The following is a 16,253-nucleotide window of genomic DNA, read 5'->3' as shown; positions in this document are numbered from 1 at the left end:
ACGTGATCGTTGACATAAGCAAGTTCCAAGGCAAGCAGCAGCCATCCTTGGCTGCCGCATCATCGTCGAGGCAGCTGCATCCATCCTTCATCACGAACCGCCACCACACCGCAACTCGCGTAACAAGTCCTCCACTGCCGGCGCACTTGCTACAAGAGCTGCCAGCATGGCGCCGCAAAAGGACACCATGTTCCGCTCGGCTGACATGTCCTTGACGCAGCTCTACATTGCCAACGAGATCGGGCGCGAAGTTGTTTCCGCTCTTGGAGAGCTCGGCATCATGGACTTCAGAGATGTATGTGGATCCAAGCACTCGGAAGATGGGGCATTGAAGCTTCGGCACCGGGCGAACTGCTGATGATGTCAATGCAGCTCAACGCGGAGACGACCGCCTTCCAACGTACCTTCACGCAAGAGATCCGCCGGCTGGACAACGTAGAGCGCCAGCTACGCTACTTCCGAGGACAAATGGACAAGTCTAGCATCCCGATGCGGTCGATTTACGACTTCGATAACCCGTTCACCTCGCCTTCCGCCTCTGAGATCGACGAGCTTGCCGACAAGAGCCACCAGCTCGAAGACAGGATCTCTTCACTGAATGAGAGCTATGAGACTTTGAAGAAGCGCGAGGTGGAGCTTACAGAGTGGCGTTGGGTTCTAAGGGAGGCTGGCGGGTTTTTTGACAGGGCCCGCGGACAAACCGAGGAGATCCGCCACTCGCTCGATGACGACGATGCCCCTTTGCTGCAGGATGTTGAACAGAACGGACAGGGAGACACTGGTGCGGATCGTTCTTTCTCCGTCATGAACATTGGGTTCGTTGCTGGTGTTATCCCTCGCGAGCGCATTGCGGCCTTTGAAAGGATCCTGTGGAGAACGCTCCGCGGTAACTTGTACATGAACCAGTCTGAGATTCCGGAGCCGATTGTCAACCCTGAGACCAACGAAGAGTCGAACAAGAACGTTTTCATAATCTTCGCCCACGGCAAGGAGATCATCGCCAAGATCCGCAAAATTTCCGAGTCCATGGGTGCCGATCTGTACAGCGTCGACGAAAACAGCGAACTGCGCCGTGATCAGATCCGCGAAGTCAACGAGCGTCTGAGCGACCTGGCCAGTGTTCTAAGGAACACCAAATCGACCTTGGATGCGGAATTAACAGCCATCGGGCGTAACCTTGCGGCCTGGATGGTTGTTGTAAAGAAAGAGAAGGGCACGTATGAGACACTGAACAAGTTCTCGTATGACCACCAGAGGAAGACGCTCATTGCTGAAGCCTGGGCTCCCACCAGCTCCCTGGGTCTAGTCAAGTCCACCCTTCAAGATGTCAACGATCGGGCTGGGCTCTCTGTTCCCACTATTGTCAACCAGGTGAAGACCTCGAAGACCCCACCGACATACTTTAAAACGAACCGCTTCACACTGGCTTTCCAGACTATTATCGACGCATACGGAACGATCAAGTACCGCGAAGTCAACCCGGCTCTCCCTGCCATCGTTACCTTCCCCTTCATGTTCGCAGTGATGTTCGGTGATGCCGGTCACGGTATCATCCTTCTTTCTGCTGCTCTTGCTATGATCTATTATGAACGTAAGCTGCAGCGTAGCAAGCTGGACGAATTGTTCTCCATGATTTTCTACGGTCGTTACATCGTCCTCATGATGGGTATCTTCTCCATTTACACTGGTCTCCTCTACTGCGATGTCTTCTCGAAGGAGCTGCCCTGGTTCAAATCGATGTGGGAGTGGGAGACGGACGGCAAGACTCTTGGACCGCGAGCAACCCGAGTGGAAGGCCACACATATCCCTTCGGACTGGACTGGAGATGGCACGAAACCGACAACGATCTGCTTTTTTCAAACAGTTACAAGATGAAGCTCAGTATTCTTCTTGGTTGGTGCCACATGACCTTCTCCCTGATGTGGTCGCTCGTCAACGCCCGCTACTTCAAGACGCCTATCGACATCTGGGGCAACTTCGTTCCTGGCATGATCTTCTTCCAGTCTATCTTCGGATACCTTTCCTTCACCATCGTTTACAAATGGTCGGTTGATTGGGCAGCCCGTGGCAGCGATCCACCCAGTCTTTTGAACATGTTGATCTACATGTTCCTCAAGCCCGGCGATCTTGGCCAGGATCCTCTCTTCCCACATCAGATCATCATCCAGAAGTTGCTTGTGGTCATGGCTTTGAGCTGCGTTCCTATTCTGCTGTTCCTGAAGCCTTTCTACCTCAGATGGGAGCACAACAAGGCTCGTGCCCTGGGATACCGTGGCATTGGCGAGAGCACTCGTGTTAGTGCTCTTGACGATGATGATGAAGAGGAGAGTCGTACACTTAACGGTGGACGCGAGAGCTTCGGCGACGATGAAGACGGCATTGCTATGATCACACAAGACATTGGTCACGGCGAAGAGCACGAAGAATTCGAGTTTTCCGAGATCATGATCCACCAGGTCATCCACACTATCGGTAATTTCCACCTGAACCCATTTCTCAGTTCCCTGCTAATGATGCTCAGAATTCTGCCTCAACTGCGTCTCCCACACTGCTTCGTACCTACGTCTCTGGGCTCTCTCGCTTGCGCATCAGCGTCTCTCCATTGTGCTCTGGGAAATGACCATGAAGAATGCATTCGCCTTCACTGGTATTGGCGGAGCCATTATCATGGTCGTCGTCTTCTACATGTGGTTCATGCTCACAGTTGCTGTGCTCTGCGTGATGGAGGGCACGAGTGCCATGTTGCACTCCCTCCGTCTGCACTGGGTCGAAGCGATGAGCAAGCATTTCATCGGTGACGGTATTGCCTTTGAGCCTTTCAGCTTTGAGAAGCTACTCGAGGAAGATCCGGTTGAGTAGCTCTAGATTTCTTTCTGTTTTGTTTTCGCATATTGTAGGATAGCAAGGGGCGCAGCGCACGCACGCAGCCTAGGCTATGTGTCACTGTGGCGACGCTTTGCCTTGTATATAACAACAATTGTACACGGACGTTGATATGCTTGCTTTCCTTTTGTCTGTGTCGGATGTCAAGATTAATCGCGCAGCTTCGGGCTTGCCGGTAACACGTTGCAGAGCACTGTTCAAGGAGCACACAGCGTGCACGCCTGTTGAAGCCCGATCCTAGCCTTGTCGGTATCGCAATGTCACCTTGTGGGATCGGAGGAAGGTGGGAACGCGATGCGAGTACGTCAGCAGCGATCCGCTAACTGCACTGAGGGTGCGTAGGGTTCGGAATCGGAAGCGTGGGTGGGCTTGGATTCGGAACGGGCGATGGTGGGAAGGGCCCAGGCAGGCTTGGTTGATTGCGGCAACGTCGCCCTGTTGCTCCGAAACGCTCATTTTGGGTGAAAGAAGGAACTTATTGGGTAGAATGAGGCATTATTCCAGAAGCTCTGAGGGTGCAAGTGCCACAAGGTGAATACAGCGCGCGCGAGGGTGGCGGCGCGGTATCGTGCGGCGTCCCACGTCGTAGTACCCATCTGTTCTCCCCTCCGTCTCGATTGAATAAAGCCAACTGCTGAGTGATAGTCCGACCATCAAGGCAAGGCAAAAGCAAGAGGAAGCGCGCATCTTGACCGCAATTCATGGGCGCAAAGGCTAGCGGATGCACGTCAAGCGGGGATGCTGTGGCGGCGGTGAGCTCGTGCTGGGGATGGCTCAAGGGCATGGGCCAGTGATTGGGCCCAGGGTGAGACGGGCACGATATTGGGCCGGCGATGGCTGCAGCGTGGAGGGAGCTTGGGCGCAGGCGTGCGGCAGTACCCACGATGGTCGGTGTCGGCGCGTGCATCCATCTTTTATATAGCGTGCGTGGCGGCGGGACAACCTGCCTCCTCCTCGTCTCGTCTTCTCTACTTACATACTCCCCAACATTGCTTGCCCGTCGCCGCTTGCAACAGTGACAGTTGAACGTGCAAGACCGATCTCCACTCAAGTCTGCGCTAGAAAAGCTTAACTGGGCCTACCTACCCGCCTCGTACACACAAACACTACAATGTCGTTCTCGGCGGACAAATTGCCTATTCTACAGCGCTCGGGGACCTTCAGCAACAGGCGGTTCTCGTCGACCAAGGATCCCACGGAGAACGGTAAGTTGCCGCTTCCCGCTTGTTGTTGTGGAAGCACTCCAGGGCTACGTCATTGCGCGGGGAGTTTTGCTGCCGTGCGGGAAGAGAGCCAGGGTCTGGTTCGAGCTGGCGTTGAGGATTGTGAGCATAGCATGAGGCTTGAGGCACAGGATTCCTTGGTTTTCGTGGAACCTGTACATTATACCTCGTGCTGTGATGATCGGCAGCCACATCATGCTATTGGACGCCATGCAGCAGAGCATGAAGCCTGCCCGAAGCACTGCAATCGTTCGGGAGATGTTCTTGCTTCTTCAAAACTTACAGACTAGAAGCTGACCAACTACCCTCTAGAGCTCACCTCCAAGATCCACCGACAATTTCGCGATTCCCACGAAGGACACAAGCCTCACGCTGGTCTCGACCCTACACGTGCCTCCACTGGTGTGGTATGGACCTCTGAACGCGCCTACGAGCACGGCTACCTCGAAAATCCCGACCAGTGGGCAAACTTAGGCCAGGGTGCGCCCGAAGTCGACGACGAGATCAAGGGATGCTTCGAGAGGCCTAAGGAGGTCGACATTTCGAGCCATGGGCGTGAATACGGCCCTACCGCTGGTATCAAGCCGCTCCGTGAAGCTGTTGCCAAACTGTACAATGAGCATCATCGCAAGTGGAGGAAGTCGCAATACACCTGGGAGAATGTTTGCATCGTGCCTGGTGGACGTGCGGGTTTGATCCGTATTGCGGCGGTGCTGGGCAACTGCTACTTGGGATTCTTCATTCCTGGTGAGCACCATCTTTCTAAGAACGTTGCATGTAGATCAAATATTAACAAATACAGACTACACTGCGTACAACGAGATGTTGTCGCTTTTCCGTAACATCGCGGCCATTCCCATTCCCCTCGGAGAAGACGACAATTACCACATGACGCCCGACCTCATCGCAACTGAAATCGCCCGTGGTACCTCCGTCATCTTGACCTCCAACCCGCGCAACCCCACCGGCCAGATGATCACGAACCCGGAGCTCGCCCAGATCCAAAACATCTGCCGCGACCGCGCAACCCTCATCATGGACGAGTTCTACTGCGGTTACAACTACACGACTAACTGCGACGGCACCGTCATATCGGCGGCCGACAACGTCGAAGACGTCGACGAGGACGACGTGCTCATCATCGACGGGCTTACCAAGCGGTTCCGCCTGCCCGGCTGGCGCGTTGCCTGGATCCTGGGTCCCAAAGAGTTCATCCAGGCCATTGGCAGCTGCGGGTCCTATCTCGACGGCGGCTGCAACGTGCCCTTCCAGGAGGCCGCCGTCAGCATGCTCGAGCCGCCGCGTGTCCGTAACGAGATGCGCGCGCTGCAGATGCACTTCCGCACCAAGCGCGATTTCGTTATCGGCCGTCTCCAGGAAATGGGCTTCAAGTTTCCCTTCATGCCAAACTCGACGTTCTACATCTGGCTCGACCTGTCAGACCTGCCCGACAGCATCGCCGACGGACTCAACTTCTTCCAGGCGTGTCTCGAGGAGAAGGTCATTGTTGTACCGGGTATCTTCTTCGACTTGAACCCGAGTAAGCGTAGGGATCTGTTTGACTCGCCGTGCCACCACTTTGTGAGGTTGAGCTACGGCCCCAGGATGGATGTCCTGGCCAAGGGTATGGATTCCATTGAGAGGATCGTCAAGAAGTAAGTTTTGCTATGAAGTTTTGGTCGTGATAGGGTATTAACAGTTTGATAGCCACAAGGCGAACCCGCGCCCGAGACACAATGTCAGGCCCAGGGGTAGCGCTATCGCTTAGATGAATTGTCTGAGCAAGAATAAACAAGCAACATGTGTGCTGTTTCATGCATTGGCAAGACAGGCTTTGGATGGCCAATGAAAATGTGGCTAGAGGTTTGGGGAAGTATGTCCATAGAATGGTTGAATGACCAAAGATATCCAAATACATGCTGATTTTCCTAATCTCGCCATTTTCGTTGCGGCAACGTTCTGTCGATTTCACACTCTGGTAGCAACGTAAAACCCAGATGCACGTTGAGCCTTCGCCAGGCTTATATCAACAGTCGATTCGAACGCATATTAGGGTGCTAGACGTATTCGGATCCTGACTGACACAGTATACGCTTACACGAGAGATCGCCCTATCTTGCCATGCTAGATCAGACAATTCCTAAAACCTCACTTCCCAAGTGATAGGCATACAACAGCTTACCTAAACCCGCGCGCAACGAGCCGTACGTTCGATTCACCCGCGTCTGGGGACCCGCGCGATCGCTTGGCGTCTCGACGCAGACCCTGATAACGTCATGACTCCATACAGCCAGAGCAGAGCGCGTCAGCGCGCGGTCACGTCAAAAACAAAGCGAATAATAAAGTATGGCGCAACTGGGATCGCACCATACATCGAATCCTCCCCAACGCACCCCTACAAATGCAATCTCTCTTACCCCGAACCTGCGCAAGTACCCTCCGAGCAACCACGCGCCCCGTATCCAGGACGTTCGCAGCAACCGCAAACATGTCCACCGGCATCCCCAACGTCACGTCAAACCTCAACCTCCAGACTAAAGATCTCAAGACCGCGCCGGGCGTCAGCCTAAACGAGAACCAGTCCACCATCCTGCGCTCCGTCCTCGACCTCTTCGCCGGCAAGCCCAGTCTGCCCAAACTTGCTCTCTGGCGCGACGACGCCACCTTCGCAGATCCCATCACCATCGCTGAAGGTCGCGACCGCTTCGCCGCGCAGTGGTACGGGCTGCAGGCGGCGTTCTCCGAGATCGAGAGACTGCACCATGAAGTCACCGATGCGGGGAACCCGATTTTGATGGACTTGAAGACAAGATATGTGATCAAGGGGATTGGCAAGGAGCAGACGATTACCAGCGTGGTGGCGGTGCATTTGGATGACCACGGCAAGATCAAGAAGGTTGAGGACAAGTGGAATGGGAAGTTGCCCGAGGGGAGCATTGCGAATGTGAGTTCTGTCCTTGATTTTTTGCGGCCGATGTGGTGGGTGAAGTACTGGATTGCGTGGGCATTCTGGCTATGGAGCTTCGCGTGGGAGACAAGGGTTTGGAGGGTGGGTGTGCTCTCCGTGTTGCGGTCTACAATTGTGCTTGAGAGTGGAAGAATGTCAATGCTAACTCCGATACGCAGGCTTTCCGGCATTTGAACGCGGTGACGGTCCCGAAGTTTGTATCCGTGCCGAAGAACGCAGAAGAGGATGCGAAGAAGGGAAACTAAAGGATCGAACTATGGCCCATGTTAGAATTTCGGTCTATTATGTCGTTGACCGACATGACGAGTGTGGAGTTATTGAGGCGCAACTGTCACCGTGATCGTTCGCATTGTATATACGAACTCGCAAATCGTAACATTCGTAAATCTAATAACTGGTAATGGCGTTAATGTCATATCCAACGAAACATCCGCACAATAACCAGTTGAATTGTAAGGAATATCCCAACAAGTCCAAACCCGACTGGCTTCAAGCTCGAGCTCTCGTTCACTATCAAAATCGTGCCGCATTCTCCTTGTGTGACTACAGGAAGACCAGGCCCATGCATAGTCAATGTTTGGCAAAAGCCGGCCGCAACAGGCGGCGGTGAGTAGCAGGTAGGGCAGTACGCTGTCGTTGTGAATTGCTGCGGGACTACGACCGGGACAGTTTGTTGCGCTTGTGCGGTCACCGTCACGGTTGAGTATGTTACGGGACCGGCGCAATTGCTTCCCGCAGGGCAGCAGCCCACATAACCTCCTTGTTGCTGCACGCACGAGCATCCTCCTGGGCAACACCTGATGTCAGTCAGTCGCGGCAGCACTAGAAGACTTTGAATTCGCTCACCAGCTTGGGTGGCCTTGGTCACCGCAGCTCAGAGAAGCCACGGCTGGACATGAGCCTTGCGCCGGTTGGCCATCTGGACTGACGATGTAGATAGCGCCTGAAAACGGCGCATTGTTCACATAGCTTTGCGCTTCTGGGAATGCTTCTGGGTCCGCTTTTGCTTCAGGCCGAGGCTCGGGAGCAGCGTGTGCGATACATATAAGTACGAACGGCAAGGCGGAAACAACTAGTCGCAATCGCATATTGTAGGGTCAACGTAAAGATTGATTCGAAACGAACAGTGATACACGCTCGAGAAAAGCTGGAAGATGAAGCCCTCTCAGCTCGCAACAGCTAAGATGTCTCTTCTGGGCTGCGGAAGGCGATCGGGTTTCAGGGTAGGTACTGGGGGCTTCGGACGGGAAGTCGCGGTGGGTGCTGCGTCTTATGACCTCGATCGGTGACTTTGTGAGCTTGACACAGCTGGCATGGCTAGCCGACAGCTCCAGAAAGGTGGTCAGCCTCGTAGGTCATGACCACTCGACGCCGGCTGGTGGGGTGACCGTTGACATGTTAGCAAACCTGCACACTTGTACTCGATAGCTGTATCGAAATGGCACTTAGCCAGGTGGTATCTTGGTAGCCGGCACGTTGCGAGCCGAGCTGCACGGCAAACTAGAGGGAGGCAGCCAGTTGGATCATGGAGAACAGGAATAAGTAAGCAGTGTTGAGGTGGAATGGAGCTGCTGTTGACCAGGAAGCCTGGCCTGCGGCTACTGCAACCCCTCAAGCTGTCACCGGAAACGAGTTCCATCGTGGATGGCTTCCATCGAATGCCTTGCTTTTCGTTTGCCAAGCTGGCAGCGATCCTTGGAGCGGCTCAAACGGATATGCAAGGCCAAGTCTGCGCGCATGTTGTCGCACATGTGCTGTGGTCATCTTGCAGGAGCGTGCTCAGGTGGGCCTTCCCGCACTGGTGCGCTTACCCGTGTACTAACCCCGATACAGACGTCACGTTCCTTCGCGAGAGCGCTACTTCGCGACGCGTCCGCCCGCTTCCATCCCACCAGCAACACTATCACAACATGTCATGTCAACACTGCACTCCGCGCGTAGCTACCGATTATACCCGGCCTGGTGCTTCCAGGTGTCGCCCACCCACAACGAGTGGGTGAAAATAACAGCTGCCGATGTGCAGCTGCTACGGAAGGAACCCGGATTCACTGGCATGTTCGCCACACGCTTCCTACCGACATGCTCGCTGACGTGAGCAGAGTATTTTTATTTGAACCACCCTGTCCGTTACATCTACCTTATTGGAGTCGTTGTAGCTGTAAATGAGATCAACCTGAGATACACCACACTCACCCTCGACGATGGAAGCGGCGACACCCTCGAAGTCAAGATAAAACGCCTCCCACCAGAGCTATACAACCCCGTCGACAGCCCATCAAACACCGAAGTTGATAACCTAGACGTCCTCAGCGGGCTGGGGCGGTTCGATGTCACCGTAGACGGCCACACCGTGGATGTTGGTACCGTCATCAAGGTCAAAGGCACGATCTCTGAGTTTCGGGGCTTGAAGCAGCTAGAGCTGAAGAGAATATGGGTTGTGTCGACGACCGACGAAGAGGTGAAATTCTGGAAAGCTCTTGCTACGTTCAAAAAGGAAACTTTGGGCAAGCCATGGCACCTCAGTAGTACTGAGGGTGAGAAACTCAAGAAACGGTTGAAGTTCGAGCAGAGGAAAGCAAGAGAGTACGAGCGGCAAAGGGCGGTGCACGAGGCTAAGAAGATAGAACAGAGGAAAGCGCGCGCAGAGTATGTGGCGCAGAAGGAGGCCAAGTATGAGATGCGGCGTCGAAAGGAAGAGATCATAATGAATGCAGGAGCTTTGATATGATGCCTGACCAGTTAATCCAAATCACAATATATGGATATTATTAGCCACTTTGTCACCTTTTCGCCGCGCTTCCGTTGCTTGCCCTTCCATCAAGCCGTGCACATAACTCTGGCCGATGAGTCTATAGTGGTCGCCCTCCGGCCTTAACACGAATGGGACATTGGCCCCGCATAGTGTCACAACGGCATCGCCAATTTGTGCGTTTCCGGGTCCAGCGGCACGGTATTCTCCCTTTGATTTCAGGAGGCATGTCTTGTTCATCGCAATTGCACTGGCTTCAAAGAACTTGTATGCAGTCTGCAGTCTTCTCTCTGGCAGACCCAATAGAGCTTAGAGTTGCGCCAATTTAGTGTTCACCGGTTCGCGCCACTCCATGCACGGTACATCTTCGCGAACATTTGCAAGTCTGCTAGCGTATCGTCGTACACCGCAAACTCGGCCACGTATTTCTCTGATTCCAGCCTTGAAACTAGGGTCACCCATTCATATCTAATGCGTGCCCGAACCCCGGAACATTGCTGCCAGTGGCGACAGAGCCACCTCTTAAAACACCCACAGTCGTCTAAAGTAACAAGCTTCACACAACGGGACGAGCGGAGTCAACGATGTCGGGACGAAAGGAACCATAGCTGTATCCGCAGGATCTTCGTCGCAACACCACGAATTCGCAGACGATGGGCGACTGCTGATGCGCGCCGTTTCATTTGGTGTCCCCTCGTCATACTATAATATACAATATCATTCTTTCGCCATGCTTTTCCTCGATCCCGCACTCTTGGTTCGCTAGATAAGCACACCAAATTCATTCGATGCTCGACTGCGGCATCGGAGCGCCATCCAGCCCATGCCGGGGCTTCTTTCGCTTGTTGGTATATCTTCTATATGAGAGCTATTTGGACACCTTTCTCGGCTTCATCATTCTTGTTTATGCACAGCGCGTCCGCCCATAAGTATCTCGGGCGGTCGCTTTGGCAGAAGTGGAACAGCAAATGTGCAAGCGACTTCATCACTTGCTTCCACACGTTGTTTCACACTATGGTGTTCGGAACGTGCTTAAGGTCTTCAAACGCTTTGGCTTGGACTAGCCGGTCGTAGTAGTATGCGCCGCAGGTGTACGACAGCGCTTCGTACCTTTCATGCTGCTGGCCATCTAGGCCGATGGGTACCGGACTGTATTTGAGCTCTTGGAAGACGAGACCAGGTTAAGTCCTAATCGGGAAAATCCCTTACGCGAACCATTGAAGGCGGTGTGGAGTCGCGTCGGCGTATACGGATGCCTGGACAGGAACAACGGGCAACCGGTTGTGCTAAGGGAGCTGATTGAAAGTTTCAAGGGCGGAAAGCGTCAACTCGCCAGTGAAGCTTATGGTCTGGGTGCTTTGAAGAATGTTGAGATCCTGACAGACAAACTGATCAAACGCGTTCTGTTCAAAGACCACTACGGTAGGAAAACAGCCACTAGTATCGGAACTGCGGATGGGGCACAATACCTGGCTTCTAAAGAGGTTATCGTCTCGACTAGAGCGTACAGGACACCTCAGCTTATGCAGCTCTCGGGCATCTGGCCGGCAGATTTACTGAGGGAACACAACATTCCGGTAGTGCTCGACGCCCCAGAAGTTGGACGCAATGCACACAACCATTTGGCGGTGTGCCAATGGTGGAAAATATGCGAGTTGGGGCTCGCTATCGGGACTTCTGAGTGGACAGACCCAGGATTCTACAAGAGACTACTTGCAGACTGAGTTGCAACGCACCATTCCGCGCCTGAAGAATTAGGTGAAGTAATCAAGGCCGACGGAGAGCAAGTCGAAGGTCATTACTTGCTTGAGCCAGAAGTTTCATGGGAATGCTGCAGAACATGCCGGCCATAAAGGAGGTTATTGAGTCTGAGCGGGCTCCCGACGGCGTCGAGCCTCTGACGAAAGACTCTAGCGATGAAGATATGGATGCGCGTATAGCTCGCGTCGGCAATACTTTCTGTCACGCAGCAGGCTCCATAGCCATGGGGAACGTGGTGGACACTGACTTTGAAGGTTATTGGTGTGAAGGGTCTTCGCATAGTGGACGCAAGCGTGTTCCCTCTGCCAATCATGACTCACTACCAGGCCATCGTTTATGCGCTGGGCGAAAAGCTGCAGACATAATCCCTACGGAACTATCTAACGCCAAGGAGAAAAGTTGATCAATGTACGGGGGTACAACTTTTAGAAAACTTCAGAGGATGTATGTAGCAAGGCAGGAAGATACATTCATAGATGACCTTACATTTGAGCCTGGTTTGTTGATTTGTTCCGCATCATGCAAAATTTCATCGACGTCTTCATCTCCATCCTGATCTCGCATCCTAATTACGAGCCTCTGCATAGAAAGTATATCTGTTTATAACCAATAGCACAGATATCAAAGTGCCGCCGCCCGCTACATACGCTGTAGACGTTCATTTGGCGGTATTCCACGGGTTCTCGAAGCCAAAAAGGGGGCCACGGAGTGACTCGACTTATCGTTAATCAAGCTCAGACTAAAACTTACAGAGATAGGGAATAATTAAAACTTATCGCACGGCGTCTCCCACCCTATAAAACCCGCAGTGAGTCTTGGATTGGATCGCCCACTGCATGCAAGATAGCGAAAAAATCGATCGCATATATACTGTCAAAGCTGCCGATCCAGCCAAAAAAGGTCAACGTCACCATCGTATTCATGAGCTGAAGTGTATGTGCTGCCGAAAAACTGCATACTGCATAAGGCGTGAAGGACAGTGATCGACATGCATAATCGCGCGCTCAGCCTAATGTCTCCTATCGCTCGCCCGGGCAGCACGTTGAAAATACGTGAGCAAATAAAGTTGACAGGTAAAAGGTTTGTGAATAGGAGAGCCAGATCAATTCCAGGTTGTGAAAGAAGAGAGTGGGAGATGCTGAGACAAGTCCTATGCTTTGGAAGCAGAGTGTCCTGGCCCCGATGGCGTCGTCGCTATAGAGTCCTACACGGACAATTACCTAAGAATTCAAAGCATTTCAGCAGTTTGGGTCGCTGTATTGATGTGTAATCCGCATTTTCCTCCAGGGCTGAACACAGACAGGCAACTTGGAACCAGCACCGAGAGAACAGCCATCATTAACCATATCATGATTGACTTTGACGCTGCACCAGTCTAGCTCTAAAGAAAAATAAAATGTGGCCCGGAATTGTTGATACTGCACGGATACGCTTCCGCGGCGGATGGGAATCGAATGCTAGTGATCAATCACCGCTTTTCCTTGTGCATATGGCGGACGAAGAAATACACTAAAAAGCTGATCAAGCGTATCAAGCAATTGGACCTGTGCGATATTAGCAATCCACATCACCCGCCAATAGTACTTCGACTTACCTTCGTCGCCCATAATACGAATTCTTCAGAAGTGAGACTGTCATGCTCCACATAACCTAGTTCAACCGGATGCTTAGTCCACCGAGGCTGAATTATAGTAATGAGATCCCGGAGAAGCGCTACCTGCGACTTAGGCACCTCGTGCTCTCGCTTGCACTCTGTTGCAGGCTCCAGACGTTCGGCTAGGGGTACAAATTCGGACACTGGACGGCGCTGAACTCGATCCTTGCCACGAACAATGGCAGGATACTCCACTCTACATAGCACATCGAGGACATCGTCTTGCGTTGTTATGCCTGCATCTGGCGTTGATTTACCGGCAGGCTCTATCAGCAAGGCGGAGTGAATGAACATAAGCCGTCTTTCGCCGGGTCGTTTGCAGATATAGTCCGATTCTATACCCCCGATGGTTCCACTCTCCGATTGTTCGAACAGATCTTGAGCCCGGTTGGTCAGTAGAAGGATAGAGCGACAAAAGGATTCTTCTGTGAGCTTGACGGGAGCCGAAAATGGGAAATGTGCGTGGGCAGTAATCAACGCCTCGATCAAAGAAGCTGCAGATCGTATGACACTCGATTTAGGTTTATGCATCTGCTCAAGATGACATATAATTGACGACATCTGTATCTGGCCATCGGGGGTGACTTCTAGACGTGAAACAGCAGTCTGGAAGTACTGCAGCTCGACAGATCTGACTACGGGGGACCAAAGGTTGTTGCCTTCTATGAAACACTTGAGAAAGAGAAGTCGAATTTCATCTGCAGGAAGTTAGTTGAATTATAAGCCTGGCGGCTGATGATGAGATAACGTACCCTGCGTGATCCTCTGCATCCATTGTTCAAGATCTTCCGCTGCATTCGCCTTGTCGGACTGCCAGAATCTGCGCCATCGTAAACTAACGCTCATCGTAAACGCCGTTTGATTGCAATAGAGCTGAAATAGCAGCAGATACTGATATGGGCGAAGAGTGATGGGAGAAAGTGGCCGCAAAAGGTGCCAACGAAGAATATGCAAAATGTGCTCTGCCTGTTGCCTATATCTTTCGGCGGTTCTGGGGCGGTGCTGTTCCACCCTCGTGTTCTGCAATTCTCACGTGACAGAGGAACAGTGAGCCTGTACACTCGTCGAAGGCGAGGAAATGTGCCAATGAAGATTTATCTCTGCCTTCCGGAGTCGTTCTTCAAACTATGCACTGTGGGGCGTAGCGTGATCATGGAGGGGCGAATGGGAAGGTCGAAAGCGTGCTTAGGGTACCCAGCCAAGTCCGGAAATCAGTGTTTCAGGGACATCGCAACGGGTACGCGAGCTAAATCTTCGTACGAGTAGCATCGGCGGAGATCAGTAGACTAGACGGATCGCCCGCCTGAGGGAGGCTACAGGCCCACACCAATCATCGCAATGCCCGAGCCGACTTTGTGGCGTTCAGCGGGTCCAGCGCTGGCCTGTGCACGACCATCTAATCTGGTCAACTCTCAGGCCTCTCTCTACACTTCCTTAACTTTCTGCACCTACAGGGCTGTATTGGTTTTATGTTTCCTCCGAGAGCCGCACAGCCATTCGGACTTCCCTAAAGGCTTAATGCCCACCCATTGTCATCTAAAGTTGTAGTTCAAATATGGCTGAACTCACCATCGTAATGGACGCTGTCGGCCCTAGTCGTTACATTCTCTCTACCAGTCCTTCGATCAACTGGCCTTGATTCGGAAAGAGTGCTTTCTTGCTTCCTGCGTGCCATTCTTTTGACCACCCACTCACATTCTATATTCACGTTCATTACGACCATCGACTGTTTCGATCATCATAACTGGCCCAAGATGCGGTTCAACAGCTTCACCCTCCTTCTCCTCGGCCTGCTGGGTCTCCTTGCGGTCTCTGCTCCCAGTCGATCGAACACCGGAGACAATGGCGTTGTCAAAGTCATCGACATTCCCCATGGTGTCGATGTTGGACTGACCGCCAAAAATCTCGATCTAGGCGCTGCCGACACCCATGATCTGGAAAAACGACGTGGACGTAGTGGTGGCAGCCGAGCCACTAGGCGGCCCAAGAAGACACGGACGAAGAAAAAGAAGACCAAGAGGCCCACAAAGAAGAAGCCAACCAAAAAGAAACCCATCAAGAAGCCTAAGAGCAAGAGGCCGACCAAGCCCAAGAAGCCGACCACCACCAAACCCAAAAAACCTACCAAGTCCGCAAAGCCCCAGTGCAAAAAACCCAAGCCCTGCAAAGGTAAAAACTGCAAGCGCGTCGAACCCGCTGCGGGCGCCTCCTGCCAACTCCAAACCAAGGAGAAAGAGACTGTAAACTACAAAACCGCGCTCGCAGCCGCAAAGCGCGCTGGCGTCCGCCACCTCTCCATCGGGCAATCCTACCTCCTCGTCCACCGCGACTCGCGCACGCCCATGACGCACAAGGTCCTCGTCATGGGCAAAGTCAAGAAGAACTTGCAGGGCCAGCTTGACTTCGAAGCCACAGGCATCGACCTCGAGTGGGATACCGACGTCAAGAACGATCTTCTGGCGAAGTGCACGCAGCTTTACGGGGCGCGGTGCGAGCACCACAAGATCGAGCCGTATAAGTGCGAGTACTCGATTGCGAAGCACAAGCATGGGAGCTATAAGTTTGCGGGGAGCGCGAGGCCTGAGTTTGCGGATCCGGAAGTGTTCAAAGAGACTGGTGAGTTATGGGCCTTTAGCTTTTTGTGTGGAAGTGTTTCGCTAACAGTCAATGCAGCCAAGGATATCATCGAGAAGCACAAGACGTACAGCTACTTTTATAATAATTGTAAGAAGCATGTTGGCCGCGTGCAGAATGTTGTTGCTATGCCTAAAAATGAGGATCCAGCTTATCCTGACGAGTGGGAGAACTTCTAGGAGTAGACGTTCCCGATAGATAGATTGATGGAGGTAGGTGGGAGTCAAACTGTGCAATACCCTGCCTGCATGTAGTATCGATGACAATAGACAATGTTCTCAAAACAATGAACCCGGACTACCGTTAACAACTTTCGAGAAACCGTAGCTGAAGCTGAACCTCTGATCAATGATATCGTGCAGAACTGGGTGACTGCTTGT

At 52.7% G+C, this 16,253-nt stretch overlaps 8 protein-coding genes across 8 annotated transcripts; 6 read left to right on the top strand and 2 right to left on the bottom strand.

Moving 5' to 3' along the window:
• Positions 1-63: 63 nt before the first annotated feature.
• Positions 64-2,996, top strand: CC84DRAFT_1192376 (V0/A0 complex, 116-kDa subunit of ATPase). Its single transcript, XM_018181246.1, has 3 exons — positions 64-295; positions 373-2,473; positions 2,523-2,996. The coding sequence occupies exons 1-3, from the start codon at positions 167-169 to the stop codon at positions 2,858-2,860; spliced, it is 2,568 nt and encodes an 855-aa protein (XP_018042422.1). The 5' UTR covers positions 64-166; the 3' UTR covers positions 2,861-2,996.
• An 867-nt stretch (positions 2,997-3,863) lies between these two features.
• On the top strand, positions 3,864-6,031 carry CC84DRAFT_1159439 (aminotransferase). The gene is made up of 4 exons (XM_018177234.1): positions 3,864-4,089; positions 4,420-4,854; positions 4,910-5,762; positions 5,815-6,031. Exons 1-4 carry the CDS (start codon positions 3,996-3,998, stop codon positions 5,873-5,875), a joined length of 1,443 nt encoding a protein of 480 aa, XP_018042421.1. The 5' UTR covers positions 3,864-3,995; the 3' UTR covers positions 5,876-6,031.
• Positions 6,032-6,595: 564 nt separating this feature from the next.
• Positions 6,596-7,320, top strand: CC84DRAFT_1077504 (uncharacterized protein; the record flags this gene model as incomplete). The annotated part of the gene is made up of 2 exons (XM_018173755.1): positions 6,596-7,051; positions 7,234-7,320. The coding sequence occupies 2 exons, from the start codon at positions 6,596-6,598 to the stop codon at positions 7,318-7,320; spliced, it is 543 nt and encodes a 180-aa protein (XP_018042420.1).
• Positions 7,321-7,487: 167 nt separating this feature from the next.
• Positions 7,488-8,353, bottom strand: CC84DRAFT_1192373 (uncharacterized protein; the record flags this gene model as incomplete). Its single annotated transcript, XM_018181245.1, has 2 exons — positions 7,922-8,353; positions 7,488-7,872 (listed from the first exon to the last, which is right to left on the bottom strand). Exons 1-2 carry the CDS (start codon positions 8,161-8,163, stop codon positions 7,488-7,490), a joined length of 627 nt encoding a protein of 208 aa, XP_018042419.1. The 5' UTR covers positions 8,164-8,353.
• A 35-nt stretch (positions 8,354-8,388) lies between these two features.
• CC84DRAFT_1254397 (uncharacterized protein) lies at positions 8,389-9,863 on the top strand (the record flags this gene model as incomplete). Its single annotated transcript, XM_018184460.1, has 2 exons — positions 8,389-8,425; positions 9,175-9,863. 2 exons carry the CDS (start codon positions 8,389-8,391, stop codon positions 9,801-9,803), a joined length of 666 nt encoding a protein of 221 aa, XP_018042418.1. The 3' UTR covers positions 9,804-9,863.
• A 1,771-nt stretch (positions 9,864-11,634) lies between these two features.
• On the top strand, positions 11,635-12,024 carry CC84DRAFT_1225948 (uncharacterized protein). The gene has a single exon (XM_018183578.1). The coding sequence runs from the start codon at positions 11,647-11,649 to the stop codon at positions 11,986-11,988; it is 342 nt and encodes a 113-aa protein (XP_018042417.1). The 5' UTR covers positions 11,635-11,646; the 3' UTR covers positions 11,989-12,024.
• A 582-nt stretch (positions 12,025-12,606) lies between these two features.
• CC84DRAFT_1159436 (uncharacterized protein) lies at positions 12,607-14,428 on the bottom strand. The gene is made up of 3 exons (XM_018177233.1): positions 13,992-14,428; positions 13,180-13,937; positions 12,607-13,129 (listed from the first exon to the last, which is right to left on the bottom strand). Exons 1-3 carry the CDS (start codon positions 14,083-14,085, stop codon positions 13,043-13,045), a joined length of 939 nt encoding a protein of 312 aa, XP_018042416.1. The 5' UTR covers positions 14,086-14,428; the 3' UTR covers positions 12,607-13,042.
• Positions 14,429-14,686: 258 nt separating this feature from the next.
• CC84DRAFT_1201154 (uncharacterized protein) lies at positions 14,687-16,137 on the top strand. The gene is made up of 2 exons (XM_018181709.1): positions 14,687-15,855; positions 15,913-16,137. The coding sequence occupies exons 1-2, from the start codon at positions 14,994-14,996 to the stop codon at positions 16,050-16,052; spliced, it is 1,002 nt and encodes a 333-aa protein (XP_018042415.1). The 5' UTR covers positions 14,687-14,993; the 3' UTR covers positions 16,053-16,137.
• Positions 16,138-16,253: the final 116 nt, after the last annotated feature.

The sequence above is a fragment of the Paraphaeosphaeria sporulosa genome, assembly GCF_001642045.1.
Source record: "Paraphaeosphaeria sporulosa strain AP3s5-JAC2a unplaced genomic scaffold CC84scaffold_1, whole genome shotgun sequence".
In the NCBI taxonomy this organism is placed as follows: domain Eukaryota; kingdom Fungi; phylum Ascomycota; class Dothideomycetes; order Pleosporales; family Didymosphaeriaceae; genus Paraphaeosphaeria; species Paraphaeosphaeria sporulosa.
Note: the sequence above shows the minus strand (reverse complement) of the source record. Positions and strands in the feature narration are given on the sequence as shown.

What these genes read in the sequence shown, in the direction of transcription:
- CC84DRAFT_1192376 (XM_018181246.1), top strand. Translation starts at nt 167, where the DNA reads ATGGCGCCGCAAAAGGACACCATGTTCCGCTCGGCTGACATGTCCTTG. An exon ending in GCATCATGGACTTCAGAGAT is followed by an intron (nt 296 to 372) that starts GTATGTGGATCC and finishes ATGTCAATGCAG; the next exon opens with CTCAACGCGGAGACGACCGC. An exon ending in CCAGGTCATCCACACTATCG is followed by an intron (nt 2,474 to 2,522) that starts GTAATTTCCACC and finishes AATGATGCTCAG; the next exon opens with AATTCTGCCTCAACTGCGTC.
- CC84DRAFT_1159439 (XM_018177234.1), top strand. Translation starts at nt 3,996, where the DNA reads ATGTCGTTCTCGGCGGACAAATTGCCTATTCTACAGCGCTCGGGGACC. An exon ending in CAAGGATCCCACGGAGAACG is followed by an intron (nt 4,090 to 4,419) that starts GTAAGTTGCCGC and finishes ACTACCCTCTAG; the next exon opens with AGCTCACCTCCAAGATCCAC. An exon ending in CTTGGGATTCTTCATTCCTG is followed by an intron (nt 4,855 to 4,909) that starts GTGAGCACCATC and finishes TAACAAATACAG; the next exon opens with ACTACACTGCGTACAACGAG.
- CC84DRAFT_1225948 (XM_018183578.1), top strand. Translation starts at nt 11,647, where the DNA reads ATGGGAATGCTGCAGAACATGCCGGCCATAAAGGAGGTTATTGAGTCT.
- CC84DRAFT_1159436 (XM_018177233.1), bottom strand. Translation starts at nt 14,085, where the DNA reads ATGAGCGTTAGTTTACGATGGCGCAGATTCTGGCAGTCCGACAAGGCG. An exon ending in GATGCAGAGGATCACGCAGG is followed by an intron (nt 13,938 to 13,991) that starts GTACGTTATCTC and finishes AACTTCCTGCAG; the next exon opens with ATGAAATTCGACTTCTCTTT. An exon ending in TCGTATTATGGGCGACGAAG is followed by an intron (nt 13,130 to 13,179) that starts GTAAGTCGAAGT and finishes AATATCGCACAG; the next exon opens with GTCCAATTGCTTGATACGCT.
- CC84DRAFT_1201154 (XM_018181709.1), top strand. Translation starts at nt 14,994, where the DNA reads ATGCGGTTCAACAGCTTCACCCTCCTTCTCCTCGGCCTGCTGGGTCTC. An exon ending in GGAAGTGTTCAAAGAGACTG is followed by an intron (nt 15,856 to 15,912) that starts GTGAGTTATGGG and finishes CAGTCAATGCAG; the next exon opens with CCAAGGATATCATCGAGAAG.